The following is a 22,845-nucleotide window of genomic DNA, read 5'->3' on the forward strand; positions in this document are numbered from 1 at the left end:
TTCAATCAAAGCAAATATAAAGACAGTTGATTCTCACATACAGACCCCTCCAGTCTACCCTTCCTGTCGCCCTGAGAACAGATCCCAGATCAGGCGGTAAAGCAGGCAGGTCCCGGACGGGGGCGCGGGTACCAAGACATCCCAACTACTGTCCGAAGACCCACGAAACGAAACCAAAATGGCAAAAAGACAAGAACTCGTTTTGTTTTAGTGATGTAACAGAGAAACGTGAAATCCCAAGTTCACATTGTAACAGCCAAAATGGCGGATATGGTTCAGAATTCAGAGATATTGAAACGGCCACTCCAACAAAGGAACCTGGCTTGGGACAGTAAGGCTTTACGTGACTGAATACATATCTGATATGTTTAACAGTTTATCTGGGCCGTCTCTACCTGTCAGTTAAATGTGGCATTCTGAAATACGGTAACAATATACTGAAAAAACACAAAAAGCACTAGGCTGTAAAAGCTATCGACCAGATTTTTGGTGTATACAGTTATGTGCATGAGCACATGGTAACAGGAACGACGGGCTGGCGCAGATGGAATGACTAAGACATGAATTGACGTTTTTGACTATAAACTGATAAATATAACCATGGATATAATGATTCTATAAATAGCCCAACTCAATTCAAGGCAAAGCTAGCAGGAGCGGCTTCTTCAGGAGCTGAGCATGGAAAGTGATAGGCGTGCTGGTAACTGGTTGTTTGTAAGATGTAAACTCTCCGTATGTCGTGTGACGGTTGTAGGAGGGGGTATGAAGGCGGTGTGGGTGGTGTAACGGGGGTAGGAAAGGGTATGAAGGCTCTGTGGGTGGTGTAACGGTTGTAGGAAAGGGTATGAAGGCGCTGTGGGTGGGGTAACGGTTGTAGGAGGGGGTATGAAGGCGCTGTGGGTGGGGTAACGGTTGTAGGAGGGGGTATGAAGGCGCTGTGGGTGGGGTAACGGTTGTAGGAAAGGGTATGAAGGCGCTGTGGGTGGTGTAACGGTTGTAGGAAAGGGTATGAAGGCTCTGTGGGTGGTGTAACGGTTGTAGGAAAGGGTATGAAGGCGCTGTGGGTGGTGTAACGGTTGTAGGAAAGGGTATGAAGGCGCTGTGGGTGGTGTAACGGTTGTAGGAAAGGGTATGAAGGCGCTGTGGGTGGTGTAACGGTTGTAGGAAAGGGTATGAAGGCGCTGTGGGTGGTGTAACGGTTGTAGGAAAGGGTATGAAGGCGCTGTGGGTGGTGTAACGGTTGTAGGAAAGGGTATGAAGGCTCTGTGGGTGGGGTAACGGTTGTAGGAAAGGGTATGAAGGCGCTGTGGGTGGTGTAACGGTTGTAGGAAAGGGTATGAAGGCGCTGTGGGTGGGGTAACGGTTGTAGGAGGGGGTATGAAGGCTCTGTGGGCCGAGGAGGAGGGGCGGACGGACAGGGGGGGGGGGGGGCGGAGCCGCTTATGTGAAGGTGAGCCCCGCCTCGTTGTACACCCGGAACACCTTCTCGATGGCGTTGACGTACGCCGCCGTCCGCAGGTCCAGGCCCAGGTTGTACTTGTTCGCCGTGCGCATGATTTGCTAAACGGAGAGAGGCAAACAAACAAATCAACGACCAGAAAAATCTTATTTAGGAAGAAATCAATCATTCTTCTCCCTGTTACAGTAGCTACAGTCCTCATCACTCCTCTCGGTGGGTATCCAATCAAAACAACGCCTCGGGGAGCAATAACCTTGTCAGAACCAACCACACATCCAGCACTTATCTATCCAACTTACCAAATGACATTTCCTAGCAGGTGGTCGACTCTAAAGCTTGTGGTTGACATTCCCTGCGAGTTCCATCATCCGCCACGCGTAATATTAAAGTCAGTGCTCGGGGGTTAGAGTGTGTGTTGACGGTGGAGGGTTTTGTGGGTAATTAGGGCTGGGTAACGGGCTGGATCCTGATTATATTTCCCTCAGTGGCGCCTCCAGGCGTCAGGGCCAAGCCATGATAATGAAAGACTGCTCTGGTTACATAGTCTCCGCTCTCAAAGAGAGAGACGGGGTGTGTGTGTGTGTGTGTGTGTGTTTGTGTGTACAGTAGAAACACCCAACACCAGCTAAACTAAAATGGCGACCGCAGTGGAAAGCCAGTATGGTCCCTGAGCTAGCTGGACAGTAGCCATGTTTCCATCCACACGTTTTATGCGAATTAAGTTTTATCGAATTAAAAATGCCTTATGGAAACGGTAAAATTCGATTAAAAATCATGAAAATCGACACAAAGTTTGTACCGTCGATCTCGTCGGATTTTCTCTCGTTCGATAAAAGTCTTTTGGGATAAATGCTTTATCCGATTTAAAGCTCTAGATGGAAACGCACGTTCGCCGGCTTTATTCGCATTCGTATTTTTCGCGATCCTCACACAATTCGATCGACGAGTGGATGGAAACATGGCTAGTGAGCTGTATGAAACAGAAATGGAACTGGACTCTTCAGAGCACCTTCGGCTAATGTTTTGAAGACATTTCCCTTGAACACCACGAATTAGATCACTTTAGATTAACACAACACTTTCTTTGTTACAGAGCGACAAGCGCCTGGCCTGATAGGGCGGCTCGGAGCACATGACTTACCCTGGCGGAGCGCTCCATTGTGTAGGCCAGCCCTGAGTGGACGATGTCCTTCTCTGAAGCGCCCTGGAGACCAGCGGAGGAGAGGATGGCAACAAACAAAGATCAGGAACATAAAAACACAGCTAGCTAAGTGTGGACACTCGCTTGCCCCCTCTGCTACGCAGCTTTGGGTGTAACTTAGATAAATGACCTGGCAGGTAATGCAACTTTCTGTAATTTGTCATTTGTAAATTGAGTATTGGAATCAATCTATTATTGAGCATAATCTTGGAGTCATCATTTAAATGTGGATGTACATGTGACAGATGAAAAAGAAATGTTGAGCCTTGCAGGACAGGAGTGTTTGTCTCAGCTCGTTAAGTGAGCCTCCGCCATCGGCCATTTCATAGGTCTTCAAGTATATAACTCACAAAATGGTGGGCGCATAGATGAAGAGGATGAATAGGATTGTGTATGGTCTGACTATAGAGGGTCTGACTATAGAGGGTCTGACTATAGAGGGTCTGACTATAGAGGGTCTGACTATAGAGGGTCTGACTTCCGCATGAGACTCGTGCCATTTCCCCAGCAGGGATGGAGGTGGAGGATGGAGGAGGACAGAGAGGGGTTGGAGGATGGAGGTGGAGGAGAGAGGGGGGTTGGAGGATGGAGGTGGAGGAGGACAGAGGGGGGGTTGGAGGATGGAGGTGGAGGAGGAGAGAGGGGGGTTAGAGGATGGAGGTGGAGGAGGAGAGAGAGGGGTTGGAGGATGGAGGAGGACAGAGGGAGGATGGAGGAGGAGGAGGACAGAGGGAGGTTGGAGGATGGAGGTGGAGGAGGACAGAGGGGGGTGGAGGATGGAGGTGGAGGAGGACAGAGGGGGGTTGGAGGATGGAGGTGGAGGAGGAGAGAGAGGGGTTGGAGGGTGGAGGTGGAGGAGGACAGAGGGGGGTTGGAGGATGGAGGAGGAGGAGGACAGAGGGGGGTGGAGGTGGAGGAGGACAGAGGGGGGTTGGAGGATGGAGGTGGAGGAGGACAGAGGGAGGTGGAGGGTGGAGGAGGACAGAGGAGGGATGGAGGATGGAGGAGGACAGAGGAGGGATGGAGGTGGAGGAGGACAGACGGAGGATGGAGGTGGAGGAGGACAGAGGGGGGTGGAGGTGGAGGAGGACAGAGGGGGGTTGGAGGATGGAGGTGGAGGAGGACAGAGGGAGGTGGAGGGTGGAGGAGGACAGAGAGGGGATGGAGGTGGAGGAGGACAGAAGGGGGATGGAGGATGGAGGTGGAGGAGGACAGAGGGGTTGGAGGATGGAGGTGGAGGAGGAGAGAGGGGGGTTGGAGGATGGAGGTGGAGGAGGACAGAGAGGGGTTGGAGGATGGAGGTGGAGGAGGACAGAGGGGGGTTGGAGGATGGAGGTGGAGGAGGACAGAGAGGTTGGAGGATGGAGGTGGAGGAGGACAGAGGGGGGTTGGAGGATGGAGGTGGAGGAGGACAGAGGGGGGTTGGAGGATGGAGGTGGAGGAGGACAGAGAGGGGTTGGAGGATGGAGGAGGAGGAGGACAGAGAGGTTGGAGGATGGAGGTGGAGGAGGACAGAGGGGGGTTGGAGGATGGAGGTGGAGGAGGAGAGAGGGAGGATGGAGGATGGAGGTGGAGGAGGACAGAGAGGGGTTGGAGGTGGAGGTGGAGGAGGACAGAGGGGGGTTGGAGGATGGAGGAGGAGGAGGACAGAGAGAGGATGGAGGATGGAGGTGGAGGAGGACAGAGGGGGGTTGGAGGATGGAGGTGGAGGAGGACAGAGGGGGGTTGGAGGATGGAGGTGGAGGAGGACAGAGAGGGGTTGGAGGATGGAGGAGGAGGAGGACAGAGAGGTTGGAGGATGGAGGTGGAGGAGGACAGAGGGGGGTTGGAGGATGGAGGAGGAGGAGGACAGAGGAGGGGTGGAGGATGGAGGTGGAGGAGGAGAGAGGGGGTTGGAGGATGGAGGTGGAGGAGGACAGAGGGGGGTTGGAGGATGGAGGTGGAGGAGGACAGAGGGGGGTTGGAGGATGGAGGTGGAGGAGGACAGAGGGGGGTTGGAGGATGGAGGAGGAGGAGGACAGAGGGGGGTTGGAGGTGGAGGAGGAGGAGGACAGGGGGGTTGGAGGATGGAGGTGGAGGAAGACAGAGAGAGGGGTTGGAGGATGGAGGAGGACAGAGAGGGGATGGAGGATGGAGGTGGAGAAGGACAGAGGGGGGTTGGAGGATGGAGGTGGAGGAGGACAGAGGGGGGTTGGAGGTGGAGGAGGAGGAGGACAGGGGGGGGTTGGAGGATGGAGGTGGAGGAGGACAGAGGGGGGTTGGAGGATGGAGGAGGAGGAGGACAGAGGGGGGTTGGAGGTGGAGGAGGAGGAGGACAGGGGGGTTGGAGGATGGAGGTGGAGGAGGACAGAGGGGGGTTGGAGGATGGAGGAGGAGGAGGACAGGGGGGTTGGAGGATGGAGGTGGAGAAGGACAGAGGGGGGTTGGAGGATGGAGGAGGAGGAGAGAGAGGGGTTGGAGGATGGAGGTGGAGGAGGACAGAGGGGGGTTGGAGGATGGAGGTGGAGGAGAGAGGGGGGTTGGAGGTGGAGGAGGACAGAGGGGGGTTGGAGGTGGAGGTGGAGGAGGACAGAGGGGGGTTGGAGGATGGAGGTGGAGGAAGACAGAGAGAGGGGTTGGAGGATGGAGGAGGACAGAGAGGGGTTGGAGGATGGAGGTGGAGGAGGAGAGAGGAGGGATGGAGGAGGAGGAGGACAGAGGGGGGTTGGAGGATGGAGGTGGAGGAGGAGAGAGGAGGGATGGAGGAGGAGGAGGACAGAGGGGGGTTGGAGGATGGAGGTGGAGGAGGAGAGAGAGGGGATGGAGGATGGAGGTGGAGGAGGACAGAGGGGGGTTGGAGGATGGAGGTGGAGGAGAGAGGGGGGTTGGAGGATGGAGGTGGAGGAGGACAGAGGGGGGTTGGAGGATGGAGGTGGAGGAGGAGAGAGGGGGGTTGGAGGATGGAGGTGGAGGAGGACAGAGAGGGGTTGGAGGATGGAGGTGGAGGAGGACAGAGGGGGGTTGGAGGATGGAGGTGGAGGAGGACAGAGGGGGGTTGGAGGATGGAGGTGGAGGAGGACAGAGGGGGGTTGGAGGTGGAGGAGGACAGAGGGGGGTTGGAGGATGGAGGTGGAGGAGGAGAGAGGGAGGATGGAGGATGGAGGTGGAGGAGGACAGAGGGGGGTTGGAGGATGGAGGTGGAGGAGGACAGAGAGGGGTTGGAGGATGGAGGAGGAGGAGGACAGAGAGGTTGGAGGATGGAGGTGGAGGAGGACAGAGGGGGGTTGGAGGATGGAGGAGGAGGAGGACAGAGGAGGGGTGGAGGATGGAGGTGGAGGAGGAGAGAGGGGGTTGGAGGATGGAGGTGGAGGAGGACAGAGGGGGGTTGGAGGATGGAGGTGGAGGAGGACAGAGGGGGGTTGGAGGATGGAGGTGGAGGAGGACAGAGGGGGGTTGGAGGATGGAGGAGGAGGAGGACAGAGGGGGGTTGGAGGTGGAGGAGGAGGAGGACAGGGGGGTTGGAGGATGGAGGTGGAGGAGGACAGAGAGGGGTTGGAGGATGGAGGTGGAGGAAGACAGAGAGAGGGGTTGGAGGATGGAGGAGGAGAGAGAGGGGATGGAGGATGGAGGTGGAGAAGGACAGAGGGGGGTTGGAGGATGGAGGTGGAGGAGGACAGAGGGGGGTTGGAGGTGGAGGAGGAGGAGGACAGGGGGGGGTTGGAGGATGGAGGTGGAGGAGGACAGAGGGGGGTTGGAGGATGGAGGAGGAGGAGGACAGAGGGGGGTTGGAGGTGGAGGAGGAGGAGGACAGGGGGGTTGGAGGATGGAGGTGGAGGAGGACAGAGGGGGGTTGGAGGATGGAGGAGGAGGAGGACAGGGGGGTTGGAGGATGGAGGTGGAGGAGAGAGAGGGGTTGGAGGATGGAGGTGGAGGAGGACAGAGGGGGGTTGGAGGATGGAGGTGGAGGAGAGAGGGGGGTTGGAGGTGGAGGAGGACAGAGGGGGGTTGGAGGTGGAGGTGGAGGAGGACAGAGGGGGGTTGGAGGATGGAGGTGGAGGAAGACAGAGAGAGGGGTTGGAGGATGGAGGAGGACAGAGAGGGGTTGGAGGATGGAGGTGGAGGAGGAGAGAGGAGGGATGGAGGAGGAGGAGGACAGAGGGGGGTTGGAGGATGGAGGTGGAGGAGGAGAGAGGAGGGATGGAGGAGGAGGAGGACAGAGGGGGGTTGGAGGATGGAGGTGGAGGAGGAGAGAGAGGGGATGGAGGATGGAGGTGGAGGAGGACAGAGGGGGGTTGGAGGATGGAGGTGGAGGAGAGAGGGGGGTTGGAGGATGGAGGTGGAGGAGGACAGAGGGGGGTTGGAGGATGGAGGTGGAGGAGGAGAGAGGGGGGTTGGAGGATGGAGGTGGAGGAGGACAGAGGGGGGATGGAGGTGGAGGAGGACAGAGGGGGGTTGGAGGATGGAGGTGGAGGAGGAGAGAGGGGGGTTGGAGGATGGAGGTGGAGGAGGAGAGAGGGGGGTTGGAGGATGGAGGTGGAGGAGGACAGAGGGGGGATGGAGGATGGAGGTGGAGGAGGACAGAGGGGGGTTGGAGGATGGAGGTGGAGGAGGAGAGAGGGGGGTTGGAGGATGGAGGTGGAGGAGGACAGAGGGGGGATGGAGGATGGAGGTGGAGGAGGACAGAGGGGGGTTGGAGGATGGAGGTGGAGGAGGAGAGAGAGGAGGGTTGGAGGATGGAGGTGGAGAGAGGGGGGTTGGAGGATGGAGGTGGAGGAGAGAGAGAGGAGGGTTGGAGGATGGAGGTGGAGGAGGACAGAGGAGGGTTGGAGGATGGAGGTGGAGGAGGACAGAGGAGGGTTGGAGGATGGAGGTGGAGGAGGACAGAGGGGGGTTGGAGGATGGAGGTGGAGGAGGACAGAGAGGGGTTGGAGGATGGAGGTGGAGGAGGACAGAGGAGGGTTGGAGGATGGAGGTGGAGGAGGACAGAGGGGGGATGGAGGATGGAGGTGGAGGAGGAGAGAGGGGGGTTGGAGGGTGGAGGAGGAGGAGGACAGAGGGGGGTTGGAGGATGGAGGTGGAGGAGGACAGAGGAGGGTTGGAGGATGGAGGTGGAGGAGGACAGAGAGGGGATGGAGGATGGAGGAGGAGGAGGACAGAGGGGAGTTGGAGGATGGAGGTGGAGGAGGACAGAGGGAGGATGGAGGTGGAGGAGGACAGAGGGGGGTTGGAGGATGGAGGTGGAGGAGGACAGAGAGGGGTTGGAGGATGGAGGTGGAGGAGGACAGAGGAGGGTTGGAGGATGGAGGTGGAGGAGGAGAGAGAGGGGTTGGAGGGTGGAGGAGGAGGACAGAGGGGGGTTGGAGGATGGAGGTGGAGGAGGACAGAGGGGATGGAGGTGGAGGAGGACAGAGAGGGGTTGGAGGATGGAGGTGGAGGAGGAGAGAGGAGGATGGAGGTGGAGGAGGAGAGAGGAGGATGGAGGTGGAGGAGGAGAGAGGAGGATGGAGGTGGAGGAGGACAGAGAGGTCGGAGGATGTACTCACGGAGATCCTGGCCTGGAACTCGGAGGTGGGGACCACGGGGACAGCTCCTCCATGCTTCCCGAACTTCCTCTCCAGACTCTCCTGGACAGACACTGGGGGACGCAGGGGGGGGGGGGGCGGGTCAGTTCAGCTCAGTCCTTAGAGACGAGTTACACACGGGGCTTCTCCACCGTCGCAGGCTAAACGCCGTTGTACAATTAGACTCACAAGTCAGTCTCTAAGTGCTTCGCGCAACTAACCGAGAACTTCTGAGAACCAATCCACTCCAAAGTCTTTAGCTCCGCCTTCAGGTTTGAACCAATCCAAAAGCAGCAGGCCGTCATCACTGGCATTGCAGTAGGGCTGACTACGATCGCTCGACGGTCGATTGTTCGGTCGAAATGTTCTCGTCCGACCAAGATACTTTTGGTCGCGCGATCGCAAAAGCTCATATTTTGTTAGACGAAAAATACACAACGGGAGCGTTTTGAATTAGCTAGACGCAGAACATCAGTGGGAGGGTTCCCACACGCCCCCTGCTGGTGATGATGAGAGAGGCGAGGAGAGAGAGATGAGAGGAGAGGAGAGAGAGAGGAGAGGAGAGGAGAGGAGAGGAGAGGAGAGGAGAGGAGAGGAGAGGAGAGGAGAGGAGAGGAGAGGAGAGGAGAGGAGAGGAGAGGAGAGGAGAGGAGAGGAGAGGAGAGGAGAGGAGAGGAGAGGAGAGAGAGATGGTGATGGAACATGTGACTGCGGACGGTAAAGACAGCCGGTCCGCCTCCAGCTCCTCTTCCCAGAAACCCCCGCCTCACTTGAGTCTAGGGGGGTGGGGGGACCTTTACCTTATCCTCTGCAGTGTGTGTGTAAGCAATATCATATTCTTTTCACTGTCATTATTCACGTACCGCTCATAATAACAAGATATCAAATGCACCGTCAAACTGCCATGCTAGCACGCATGTAGTAGCAGTGTGTGTGTGTCTGGGTGGTGGGTAGACTTACTGAGGAGGTGGTAGCAGGGTGTGTGTGTCTGGGTGGTGGTGCGCAGACTTACTGAGGAGGTGGGAGCAGTGTGTGTGTGTCTGGGTGGTGATAGCAGACTTACTGAGGAGGTGGGAGCAGTCTGTGTGTGTCTGGGTGGTGAGGGCAGACTTACTGAGGAGGTGGGAGCAGTCTGTGTGTGTCTGGGTGAGGGGCAGACTTACTGAGGAGGTGGGAGCAGTCTGTGTGTGTCTGGGTGGTGATAGCAGACTTACTGAGGAGATGGTAGCAGTGTGTGTGTGTCTGGGTGGTGGGCAGACTTACTGAGGAGGTGGTAGCAGGGTGTGTGTGTCTGGGTGGTGATAGCAGACTTACTGAGGAGGTGGGAGCAGTCTGTGTGTGTCTGGGTGGTGATAGCAGACTTACTGAGGAGGTGGGAGCAGGGTGTGTGTGTCTGGGTGGTGAGGGCAGACTTACTGAGGAGGTGGGAGCAGTCTGTGTGTGTCTGGGTGGAGGGCAGACTTACTGAGGAGGTGGTAGCAGGGTGTGTGTGTCTGGGTGGTGATAGCAGACTTACTGAGGAGGTGGGAGGAGTCTGTGTGTGTCTGGGTGAGGGGCAGACTTACTGAGGAGGTGGGAGCAGGGTGTGTGTGTCTGGGTGGAGGGCAGACTTACTGAGGAGGTGGGAGCAGGGTGTGTGTGTCTGGGTGGTGGGTAGTCTTACTGAGGAGGTGGGAGCAGGGTGTGTGTGTCTGGGTGGTGCGCAGACTTACTGAGGAGGTGGTAGTTGGACTCCCTCTCGTATTTGAAGGTCAGTCGTCCGTAGCTGACGTGGTTCAGGTTCTTCAGCCACTCGAAGTAGGAGACGGTCACGCCGCCGGCGTTAAGGTACATGTCCTGAAGAGGGAGAATAGACACTAAACTAGTGAGCAGACTCTAAATACTACCTGATAGGTAGGTAGAACGTTATTGATCCCCAGGAGGGTATTGGACAAGAAGCACAATCAAGACGAAGTACAAATTTAAATACAAATTTACAGCAGATACAAAATAGTTGTTACGTATTGTTTGTGTTGGCTGTGTTGTGTTTTCTTTTGGGCCCAGTATGTGTTTGGTGTTGTCTTAGTGTTGTTTTTGTCTCCCCCTTCTGTTTCTTTATTGTTCTCAAGGTTCTAGCAGAACCGCCTGGTTCCAATCATCATTCACACCTGTTCCGGTTCTCCAGCCCACCTCCCCACTCGTCCAATCATCCAATCATCCAATCGCCCGGTGTCCCTCCCCTATACATGTCCTTTTGTGTTCAGTTCTGTCTCTCTGATTTTATGAATCGACGGTTGTGATTCCCCAAAGCGAGGCCTTGTTGTGGTTTTCAAATACGTGGTCTTTAGCCTCTGTAATATGATCTTTAAACGCCTTTCCCCACTGTCGATTCATAAAATCAGATTGATGAAAACAACCGTTTAGCGGACGAAATAGATTTTTAGAAGCTGCATTCCCGTTGCCCCGTCCGACGTTATTACATGGATATACTGGCTCGCGCTGGATTTTACATTTCTTCTACATGCCTCCGAACTACACCAAAGTGATCTCGGTGAGTCAAACGTCTTATAATATGTCGTAAATAAGGTCCAGGTTGTCAAAAACGAGCATTGTCCTTTAAATCTGAGTGTGTGAATCCAGCCCTGAAGCAGCGTTCTAGACCCACGGTCAGGGTGGCCCGGACCTGATAACCCAGGTGGATTGTGGGACATGGAGGCCGACTCTTACCGGGATCACCATGATGTTCCTCTCCAGGAAGATCTTGTCAGCATCGGGGGTCGTGGGGCCGTTGGCTCCCTCCGCAACAATCTGCAGCACACACACACAGGAAGTAGAAATCAATGTCACATGACTATAAACTGTCTATTTCAGCCCACCAATAGAAAACAAACAGAGGAAAACTACATTCATATTGAACAGGAGCTCTAGGTGTTAAGAGCGTCTTCCCCTGCGTTTGACCTCTGACCTTGGCCTTGATCTTGTGGGCGTTGGCCCGGGTGAGCTGCTTCTCGCTGGCGGCGGGGATCAGGATGTCGCAGTCCGCCTCCAGGATGCTGCCCTCGTACGGCGTGGAGTTGGGGAAGCCCACGATGGTGCCGTTGGCCTGAAACCAGGATCAGCAGACAGATATATATATTTTATTTTTTTTACATTTGAAAAGGACTAGTGGACCAGCAACGCTCAGGGTGGACTAGTGGTTTGATGGTAGTCTACTCTGTGAAACCCCCTAGTATGAATGCAGTCATGTTTCTTCATCTTACTACCGCAGAGGAGCCTTGTAACTGTAATTACACTGTTCAACCCCTAGGTGGGGCCATAACACCGCACTTACTGTGCCAACTGCTGAACACAGACCATGTCACTATCATCCTAATAGTCAGGCGGTTTCTAGCGTGATGCTCACCAGCTTGTAGTCCTCCAGCTCTTTGGGGTCGATGCCGTTGGGGTTCCAGATGCTTCCGTCGAACTCTCCTATCCCCACACACTTGGCCCCGAAACGGTGCAGGTAGCGCATGGAGTGCATGCCCACGTTACCGAAGCCCTGGAAGACAACGTAGCAGGTGTAGCCTCGTTCAGGGTACATACGAACAAATAAAAACCAATCAAGGGAAGATTGTGTGCCGTGTCCCTGCGTACCTGGATGACGAAGGTCTTGTCGGAGAAGCCCGGCGTCAGGCCCAGCTGGCTCATGTAGGTGGCCTCGTTGATGAAGTTCTCGATGCCGTGGAAGACGCCGCGCCCGGTGGCCGAGATCCTGCCGTGGATGCCGCCCTGGCTGATGGGCTTGCCCGTCACGCAGGCGTGGGCGTTGATGTCCTGGGCAGAGAGAGGCCGGAGGGGAGGGGAGGAACGGAGAGAGAATCATGTTAGCGTGTCGGTATTTTACTTCAGTGGTAAATGCAAAATAACTAAGCGGTATTTACTGCGAATCTGCAACATGATGGTACTCATGAGCCAAATCAATGACCCATGGATGGTTTTAGTCAAGCTAAACATATCTTTTCAAGAAACCAAACACTGATAAAATATCAACATAAAGCACACGGAGTGGTAGAATAAAGAGCATCAATTTAGGATTTCTTATTAAAACATATTATAGTATTTCGCATTACTACACATTATTTACTTTATTTTCCCCACCACTAGGGGTCAGTACAGGCTGTACAGGAGACAGGAAGGGGAAGGTAAAAGTGTCAATGTTATGAATCCCTGGAAACCATCCTGCATTGCCATGGCAGCACATTCCAGTGTTGGAGCCCAGTGTTTGTGGGTTGCCAGGTTGGCCTTGTAACCCCCCACCCCCACCCCCCCAAAGACATCACAGCCAGGCATTCTCAGTCAGAGTTAGATCGGGAACTGCTCCAGATGAATGGTGCTTTCCAGTTTCCTCAGGAACTCGACTTTCCCGTGAAGTTCCCCCCGCGGAAATGTCAACTGGAACGCCTAGCAACTGGGATTTCCCCCTTGGAAACTCGGGGTAACCTCACCTATATCTTGGTTCTTAATTTGCATTCTGTTTTCATAGTTTTGATTCTATTTTACACTCTTTTAATTTTTAATGCTTTTACTTTTGTTGTTTATTTTAAATCTGTTCTCACTGTGCTTGTATGATTTATGTTTTTATCCATCTCTTATGTAAAGCACTATGTACTACATTGATCTGTATGAATGGTGCGGGATAAATAAAATGACATTGACCTACCCCGACCTGACCCCGACCACAACTCCTGTAATAGTAATTTAACTGATCTAGTCAAAAAAGGATTTACCAAGATTCGTTCAAAAGGTTAAGTCTGGTTTATTGTGAAAAGCATACGAGCGCAAGGACTTCCTGAACAACGCAACAAGGGTGGTTTATTCAGCGAAGTGCCCGTTTGGTCTTCTGCTGTGCCTTATATGCAGTCAAACCACAGGTAAGGTGCTTCCAGGATGTGATTGGCTACTGCATTGTACGTCATATGAAATGGCAGGCGTGGCCAAGAGTACAGACATGTGACATGAGAAAAAGGGCGGCCATTGGGGACAAAGGATGGTTATTCTGTTGTAGACAGATGGCCTCTCTGGAAGCCATTTTGTATGTCAGCACAGCTATGTGAATTATTTGGGGGAGGTGATGAATTACAAGAGAAGTGAGAGGACAAAGGTTTAAGGTGTTTGGATGTAAATTCCTCAACACTCCCACCTCAAAATCAAGATGGCTGCTCAACAATAAGTGAAAGCTGTAGTAATGTTATTTATGAGCACTTGTTTTATTTGTGTCATTAGTGTTAGTGTACTATTGTTATCCAGTTCTTTATTAGTGTGAATGCTTTAGAGCAGGGGTAATCAAGTAAAGTTCTAAGACGTCCATTTTGACAAAGTGGCCTCAAGCCAGGGTCTGCTGGTGATGCGAGCGTTTTTTATGCCCTCAACACAGATTTGTTCAAAATCAAATGAAGTAGGCTACATTTTCAACAATATTTCAACCGGTTTATTGACACTTCCCATTTAGGAGGGATTTCACATCTAGGAGGGATTATAAATAAAAAGTAGGCTACTATAAACTTGAGTAAAATGAGGTCTACGTTTAAAAACAAGGTAGCTTTTGAAATATATGAGACAAAAAGGTTTAGAGCTACCCGTGGTGTCTCTCCACCACGCCACAATCCACACAACCGACCCCACGACTCAGACCCTGAGTGAGCTAGAGACACAGGGTACTACTACTGTCTACTGTCCACACAGATTAGTGCTACTTGGTCTATGGTTGTGTAAGCGATAAGGCACTTGTTAGATTGATAAGACGCACACGACTGTATTGTATGGTTCCAGTACCAACATGTTTGGGAGGTGGTACTGGTCAGCTTCTACTCACGTGGTGACCCATGGTGTTGGCGTAGGTGTCGGCGATCCAGGACATCTCTCTCTCCCCGGTGCTCATGTCGGGGGCGGGGACGTCGATGCCAGGTCCTGACCGGAAAAAAACACGCACTACTCCTTTAGATACACTCGCACGCCATTCCAGATACAGTACTATAATAATGGTGATTAAAATGAAGAAATGACATCGGCGCTACGCGTGGCCCACCGCCACACTGAGGCAGTGTTGTACTGTAGATAGAGAGCGAGAGGGAGAGCCGGCTACACCTGACAGTGTACATTCTTATGTACAGTACATACAGCCCCTCCTACTCTCTACGCCAGGCTGGAAAGACTTGTTACTGGAGAGACCTCTAGATGACACACTTTACTTTCTGAATCTGTAGCCCTGAGAAGAACAGCAAGACAGCCAAGGACGGTGTATTGTCGTTGAGAACATAGGAGCTACCGTTTGGTGTTTATTTAATTCCAACATATGGTAAATGGACTGTACTTATCTAGCGCTTTCCCACCTTAGCGGCACTCAAAGCGCTTTATAATGGCCTCTCATTCACCCATTCACACACACTCACACACCAATGGCGGTAGCTGCCATGCAAGGTGCTAACCTGCTCATTGGGAGCAATTTGGGGTTAGGTGTCTCGCTCAAGGACACTTCGACATGTGGACAGTCAGAGCTGGGATTCGAACCGCTGACCCTTCGATCACTGAACGACCCGCTCTACCAACTGACCTACAGCCGCCCCTAGATACATATAGAAGCATTTTCCTGGAATGACCTACTATTTCACCTTTAACCCCTGGAGCACACAGCCCTTGGGGTTTCTAGGAAGCGTGACCCGTGCCTCTTTCCATCATGGTTATGCATGTGTGGGATGTGCATGCCTCATGGGGGAAGGTAGTGGCTTTACCCCTCATCCCAACCTCATCCATGTTGCCTGGAGAGAGACTGCTCACCAATGAAGCCCTTTTTGGCCAGCTCGATGGTGAATCTTCTGGTGATTTTCTCCAGCTCGTTGTCCTGCACGCAAAGTACAATCAGTCAATCATCACAATAAATGAATAATATCCACTGGTTTCTTGGTGACACAGCGCTAGTCAAATGTGGAGCTGCAGTGAATATTATCAGCTCCAGCTGAAATAAACTGACTATCAGCTATCAGCCAGCCCAGCCCAGCACAGCAGGCCAGAGCAGGGAGAGAAAGTCCCGGCCATGGTGTCTGCTGGCAGCCAGCTGATGGCTCAGCGGTCCACTCTACTGTACCATCCAGTCCGTCACCAATAGCAGCGCTGCCAGGGGCTACTTGAGCCCCCAGACGGCCTGGCAACAGCACACTGGCTGCTCATAGGAGGCTGCAGGAAATCAAGAGAGCTCACAGCACAAGACAGCATAGGACTTATGACTGGGAAAATCAGAGGCTTTACTGTTCTCAGCAGACGTTTAAAGTCGCACTGAAACGGACGTTTGAGATCATCTAACTTTTGTAGTTTGACGTATTTCCGACGCAAAACAAGCTATGAGGGCGGGACATATGTTTAGAGGAATTTGATTGGAACATTGACAAGTGGACGGGTTTTAAGAACTTTAGACAGATTCGATAGAATGATAGCGTTGATTGACGGGTGGATGTCGTGAGATTATTGGCCTAAAATCGAAGGTACCTGTTGTCGTCATTGCACGTGACCTACCGTTTTCCAGGAAGTAAGAAATTATATACTTTGATATAAGATTACAACAAAAGTAGAATTTTGTAATTTTTTTGTCATACATCGTTGAATAGGTGAACACTATGACCAATTATGTGAACCAAAATGGGACAGAATGTTTTTTTCATTTCAGTGCGACTTTAAGTTGCTGTATGATGTTCAATTTGCGCTTACTCGTCTTGATATTGCGAATAGAAACTCATCTAATATGCATATTAGCCTGAATAATGCTAACGCTTGTATATTCCATTCAGGGCTCCCTCATGTGACCAAAAATCTGTCAAGTGTGCTTAAACATTTCCATCGCACCTGACGTAAAATCTATACGGCAATATGACACGATTTTTTCCCGGAATACTGTATTGATTTTCCGCAGTACAGTATCGATACATCGATGTATCGTGATACAATCGAATCGTGGGAGGGGGGGGGGGGCGGTGTGAACCTGCCCGACAGATACAGCCGACACGCCCATCAAGACTGGCCAATAGAGATGTGGTCCCGCCCAAAACCTTTTGATTCGCAGGCAAAGCGTTTGGTTTTGCGAGTTTTTGATTCACTCGAATACATTTTTAATCACAAACGTATCTTACTTCCATTTTTTGATCGCAGCGTCGATACGTTTTGCTGTCAAATATATTCTGTTTGACTGCGTAATAAACAAAGATTAAGAGAACGGGTCGCACACACCGATCATTTATTAACCTCACCAAACGAGGTGCGTTCTCTTTTTTGATGAATGATTGCATAATAAATACAAATATACCTCCATACTCATACAGTACATGTATGAAGGATGGACGAACACACTCACTATAGTGATAAAGTTCAGAGGTCAAGTTAATATCACCCCGCCCCCGAGGGAGGGATGGGGGCGACGAATCAATTAGCTCCTATCTCTGCTAAAACAAATATTCTGCTCTATAGCCACAGAGACGTAACATCCTGTAGACACGGTATCTATCCACACAAAGGGCTGAACACAGAGCGATGGACCCAATCAGGCTACACGGTTAACCATTAAACCCAGAGAGTGTGAAACAATGATTAGTCTTACAGTTGAGTACACGTTTAATACGGGGTTTGGGTGACGGTAATGTGAGCCTGTACGAGATGCCCCTGAAAGCCGCAGATAAGCCAGCCAGGAGCTAAAGGGAAACATGCTTACTGAGACCCCGTTTACTCCTATCGAGATTGTATCTAGATGATTTAGCCTGATTACATTTACACCTGGCATTAATATGCGTGTCGATTACCTTCAACCCGATCCGTTTGAGATCCGATCGACTCTGTCCAGCTGATAATCGAACGTCACATCCTGTTTGTGCTTGAATATTTTCGTCTGACTAAATTGAGAGTAGACACTTTTGTCTCGTCTGGACTCCAACCTTAACCAGGATCCATTTGAATGCTTTCTTGCTAGCTGCCATGGAAGCCTGCTCCTTGCTAGTCTGTAACCGGCGCGTTCCAACGGCTACGTATTCCCGCCCACGTTGTTGATATGTGGATTAAAAACGCATTTCCATTTACACTTCTATTAAATGTGGTCGAAATGCGTCCCTGGCCACCTTCGGAGGTGGTTTGGCCGATCGGATCGCAATCCGTCCTCAAAACGTTTTGGGCGCATTTACACCTGTACTTTCATGTGGTTTAGCACGATCAGATTGCAATCTGATCACCAAAAACACATTTTAATGCCAGGTGTAAACGGGGTGTGAGTGAGCGAGCGAGTGACTTGGTTGAGAAACGCTGGTTGAACACACAACCAACGGATACTTACAGAGTACGTTTTTGGGTTGATTTTTACTCCAGCTTTGGCTCCACCGAATGGCACATCTAAACGTTAGAAAAGGAAGAATTGTAAACAAACGCCATCAATACTGCATTTAGATGTAGTGTACCTGAGTGTATGGAAATAAACAAAGTGTGTGTGTGTGTGTGTGTGTGTGTGTGTGTGTGTGTGTGTGTGTGTGTGTGTGTGTGAATGCGCGCGCTCACCCACGACAGCACACTTGTATGTCATCAGTGAGGCCAGGGCTTTGACCTCGTCGATGGACACCTCCGTGCTGTAGCGGATACCTGCAGCGAGAGCACCGGTCAGTGGGCGCCTCGGGGTGACAGAGAGAGCTGCCCTACTGCTTCATGAAGCAAACAACTGCCCTACTGCTTCATGAAGCAGACAACTGCCCTACTGCTTCATGAAGCAAACAACTGCCCTACTGCTTCATGAAGCAGACAACTGCCCTACTGCTTCATGAAGCAGACAACTGCCCTACTGCTTCATGAAGCAGACAACTGCCCTACTGCTTCATGAAGCAGACAAACACCTCCATGTTATTAGCATTGTATCAACATTCTAATGCTTGTTTTCGCCACTGGATTGTCCAAGTAATGAAAATGCACATGGCTTATGCCGGGATATTATCGGGGCCGCCCCGATGGGTCTGCGAGCCGATCGGGAGGTATATGATTGGATCTGTAAACCCCTCACATTACAAGATCATCTGGGCCGATCATCGGCCCCGACCAACGTTCCAGACCAGATTTCTCCTCCGATTGTCGGGAGGGGTGAATGGGGGATAAATCGACCCCAAAATCCTGTAGTCTGAGCCCGGCATTAGACTAAAATGCAGAGCAAACAGGTGAAATCCACAAGCTATCCCGTTATCAAATCCAGGAGACGGGTTATTCTATTAGCTTGATCAATCTGATGGTCTCTTGAATTGAAGATTGACCTCATCTATTCTCACACACAAAATGGTAAATGGACAGCACCTACATAGCGCTTTTATCCAAAGCGCTTTACAATGGCCTCTCATTCACCCATTCACACACACATTCACACACCAATGGCGGTAGCTGCCATGCAAGGTGCTAACCTGCTCATTAGGAGCAATTTGGGGTTCAGTGTCTTGCCCAAGGACACTTCGACATATGGACAGGAGGAGGCGGGATTCGAACCGCCGACCCTACGATCATTGGACGACCCGCTCTCCCACTGAGCCACACCCGCCCCAAAAACAAAAGCAGGGCATTGTCTGCCCTAACCCCTCTCAAAACACAGCCAGTCTCAACAAGACAACCGATGAAAGCAGTAGTACTTTGTTGAGTACAGGAGCCGGGGAGAGAGAAAGGGAAGGCCGTAACAACTTCACAGTTTGTCTTTCCTGGGCGGGCCAACCGTTCTGCATCTAGACTACGGGGCCCAAATCCAAAAACTCTTTCTACAAAAAGACCACATTCGGGAGTCATTTCTACAAAGATTCAAAATGGCTGTAGAGCTCTGGCCAGACTCTGGTGCAGCTCTGAGCGGAGAGGCCTGCACGAGAGGGGGGTGGAGACCACGCTCCCGCCCTGAGCTATGACTCATGTCTGAAACCACAGGCTGGCCAGGCTCATTCCATCATGAGGAAAAACACAACGTGAGCTGGATACTGGGTGTGGTCATCAGGCTCAGGCTGTACTTCACCAGTACAGGACACATATCATACCACTTCCAAGCACAGAAAGCTGTTTATTACCCTAAAGTAACTGTGTGCTAGACCGAATAATATCAAACTACATGAAGCTGATAAGCCATGATGTTGCAGACAGCAGGTTTGTGTGGGGGTGTAGGCCTATGCACTCTAAAAAGTCAACCCCGACAGATTAGATCAATGGCCGCTGGGGATTGAGCCGACAGACCTAATTTCCATCGGGATAAATTCATTGCTGTGGTTAGTTTAATCTATTCCCATTACGTGTCACAAATCAGATTTAATCCACTTTCCATCTGCTTTGGGCAAACATCAGATGCCATGTATGCAGGCCCTACGGCTGGGCAGTAGTAGTCACAAAGTCTAACTGGGCTTCAGATAAGTCTCAACATCTAAATGGTAAATGGACCGCACTTATATAGCGCTTTTCCACCTTAGCGGCACTCAAAGCGCTTTACAATGGCCTCTCATTCACCCATTCACACACACAGTCACACACCAATGGCGGTAGCTGCCATGCAAGGTGCTAACCTGCTCATTGGGAGCAATCTGGGGTTAGGTGTCTTGCTCAAGGACACTACGACATGTGGACAGTCGGAGCTGGGATTCGAACCGCCGACCCTTCGATCGCTGAACGACCCGCTCTACCAACTGAGCTACAGCCGCCCCGTCTACATGACAGGGGCAACCCCTAAAGTACTTGCAAAGTAATTACATTGCAATGACCTGCATCTCTGTGGCTATGCCACACTAACACACTCTGAAAGGATGCTGAGCAGAACGTGAGAAAGAGACAGAGCCACAATCCAGCTTTCATCACATCCCAACACACAGTGCAGGTGACAAATGTTTCTCATATCTTGTCCTGTCACCAGTGCTGTAGTTTCTGTCCTGCAAAGTTTTTAACTTGATATTTGACCCTCTAGGTTAAATAACAAACAATCTAGATGCAAAATGTGAATGAGGACAACATTGAAAACCTTGCAATGCTTTGAACCTTTTGCTTCAGACTTTGGAAATCCAAAGCTAGTCGATACCAAACTTAAGATCATCTCTATTTATCAATGTTAGCGAATGACATTGGCTCATCTCCCTGCTCTCACAAAGAGCCATGCGTTCTTCAGGGGTCATCCATGAGATTATCCCTCTATCCTGATAGGACCTACCTATACCTTCTAACTTCTGGGCTGGTTTTGAGTTTGGACCAGTTCTGTCATGACAAAATGGCATCGGCTATCCATTCCAAACTGTAACAACCTATTGACTTATCTTCCTTGTCGAGCAATGTCTGAAAACTCTATTCAAATTTCATAAAATGTGAAACTTGGTACTGGGAAATTGGTGTACAAGGTGTGGCTTTTGGGCCTACACATTATCTAGAGATAGGAAGAGACGTTTTCGTGAATAAGAGAAGAATTTCAGCAGTGAAAGACGATACTCTGACACTATGAAACACTCTAGATACTCTGACAACCAAGACACTGCCCATTTAAACAAACAACTAGGTTTCTACTCGATTCTCAGCATTCCTCTCCTGGTTGTACACCTGATGGAGTAGGAGGGGGATTATTAATCATCTTGCCGATGGGAAAAAGGGAGATCCTTCTCTGTCTCACCTGTCCTGTCTCACCTGTCCTGTCTCACCTGTCCTGTACACGTGACAGTGGATGGCAGTGACAGTGACAGGCTTGTCAACTCTCCCTGAACCCAAGCGACCTTTACTTATTGTAACTTAAAGATCTCTGTTAAATACCTTATTGTGACACTACTAGTGGGCTAGCTAGTTAGCTGCCAAGACATTAGCGTTACCTGTGCAAAACTGCAAGGTTTGTCAAGGTTATTGTCGATTTTCATGGCATGTTTGGTGACGTGGTGACGAGCAAGATAGTGTAGTTACCTTAGCTAACGTTAAATTAGCTATAAAGCTAGCTCCTGTACTATAAAGCTAGTGTACTATAAAGCTAGCTCCTGTACTATAAAGCTAGCTCCTGTACTATAAAGCTAGCTCCTGTACTATAAAGCTAGCTCCTGTACTATAAAGCTAGCTCCTATACTATAAAGCTAGCTCCTGTACTATAAAGCTAGCTCCTGTACTATAAAGCTAGCTCCTGTACTATAAAGCTAGTGTACTATAAAGCTAGTGTACTATAAAGCTAGTGTACTATAAAGCTAGCTCCTGTACTATAAAGCTAGTGTACTATAAAGCTAGCTCCTGTACTATAAAGCTAGTGTACTATAAAGCTAGTGTACTATAAAGATAGTGTACTATAAAGCTAGATCCTGTACTACAGTAAGCTAGATAAGGTTGAGTGGAAAAACATTGGAAAACTGTCTTACTTTGGACTATAGTTTGCCAAGTTTATATATTATATAGCTGTCTAGCTATAACCTTGTACAGTGCATCTCTCCCTATTCTATAGGGTAAATGTCTACTGTACCTTGTCCCTGTCTTAAAAATCAATAAAATCAATCAATCAATATTACTTAGACACATTAACATTAGCTAGAAAGCGACACGTTTTCGGAACCAGTTCCCCGAGTCCCCAACCCTCCCTTACCCGTCATGGAGGTCCCCTCCCCCGGGCTCACTCACCTCCTTTACACGGTGTCCGGTGCTGGCTGTGCTGGGCCCGGTACCCCTCGATCACCTCCCACTCCCCATTATCCCTCTTAATGGGGAAACAAACACTCAAAACATGGTTGCAGGGCTTTATAATCTTGAGGATCCCCCGGACCCGGTGTCTCTTCTGCTCTTGGGTCTCTTTATTCCTCAGATCATCCACTAGTTTGTCCTCCACGATGGTGGCGCCCCGGTCGAAGAAGCCCTCGACCATGCGGAAGAAGTTGGGGTTGTCGGCGGCCTCGCTGTAGCGGCGGACCCGGGGAAGAGACGCGGAAAGCGGGAGGGTTGAGTCGAGACAACCCGAGGCCAGGGTGCCTCCTCCGCGGGTTAGTATTTCTCCTAGATACCTGTACATTTTTAAAACAAAATGAGGGCGATTTTTCTGACAAGATGAGGGTTTTTAAACGGGAAAGTGAATGATGTTGGGGGAGAAATGGACTTAGGGGGTAAAAATGAAGATTAGAATGAACCAACGGCTCCTCCTCGTCTGATCCGTGTTGATCTGACGGGAGGCATGCCGTCGTGGTTCACTTTTTAAGAGGCGTGTTTGTGCGGATTCTCCTCCTCACTGGGCAGCACTCCCCTATACAACATATTATGGATGTATTAAGAGAAAAGTAGCCATTTTATTCATCCCCCAGAGATAAAATTAACCAAAATGTGTTGAGAATGTGCTCCACTAACTCAACTATAAACTACATTTCCCAGGAAATGTACTACAAACATCATTTTTCCTCGGGTTGAGTCGAGACAACCCGAGGCCAGGGTGCTCCCTCCACGGGTTAGTATTTCTCCTAAATACCTGTACATTTTTACTGAGGATATGAGGGGTTTTTAAAGGGGGAAGTGAATGATGTTTGGGGGTTAAGATGGACTTTGGGGGTAGAAATGAAAATGTGAATGAACCAACGGCTCCTCCTCGTCTGATCCGTGTTGATCTGACGGGAGGCATGCCGAAGCGGTTCACTTTTTTAAGAGGCGTGTTTGTGCGGATTCTCCTC

General features: G+C 51.1%; 2 protein-coding genes across 3 annotated transcripts in view; one reads left to right on the plus strand and one right to left on the minus strand.

The window, feature by feature from the left end:
* Positions 1 to 22,459, minus strand: glud1a (glutamate dehydrogenase 1a). Its single transcript, XM_084460873.1, has 13 exons — positions 21,815 to 22,459; positions 17,744 to 17,824; positions 17,526 to 17,581; positions 14,996 to 15,059; positions 14,034 to 14,128; positions 11,816 to 11,995; positions 11,583 to 11,720; positions 11,145 to 11,282; positions 10,907 to 10,987; positions 9,913 to 10,036; positions 8,183 to 8,274; positions 2,601 to 2,663; positions 1 to 1,560 (listed from the first exon to the last, which is right to left on the minus strand). Exons 1-13 carry the CDS (start codon positions 22,197 to 22,199, stop codon positions 1,441 to 1,443), a joined length of 1,617 nt encoding a protein of 538 aa, XP_084316999.1. The 5' UTR covers positions 22,200 to 22,459; the 3' UTR covers positions 1 to 1,440.
* The window catches only part of shld2 (shieldin complex subunit 2), a 12,184-nt gene continuing 11,378 nt past the window's right edge, over positions 22,040 to 22,845 (plus strand). For both annotated transcript variants that reach the window (XM_084460871.1, XM_084460872.1), the window contains exon 1: positions 22,040 to 22,170. The gene's annotated coding sequence lies outside the window, so the exon portion shown is untranslated. The remainder of the gene's footprint in view (positions 22,171 to 22,845) is intronic.

Source organism: Borostomias antarcticus, assembly GCF_949987555.1.
Source record: "Borostomias antarcticus genome assembly, chromosome: 34".
In the NCBI taxonomy this organism is placed as follows: Eukaryota; Metazoa; Chordata; class Actinopteri; order Stomiiformes; family Stomiidae; genus Borostomias; species Borostomias antarcticus.

Excerpts from the sequence above, each read along its gene's own strand:
- glud1a (XM_084460873.1), bottom strand. The coding sequence starts at position 22,199 with ATGTACAGGTATCTAGGAGAAATACTAACCCGCGGAGGAGGCACCCTG. Across the intron at positions 17,825-21,814 it reads CCGGACACCGTGTAAAGGAG|GTATCCGCTACAGCACGGAG; the intron begins GTGAGTGAGCCC and ends CTCTCGCTGCAG. Across the intron at positions 11,721-11,815 it reads ACAAGACCTTCGTCATCCAG|GGCTTCGGTAACGTGGGCAT; the intron begins GTACGCAGGGAC and ends GTTGTCTTCCAG.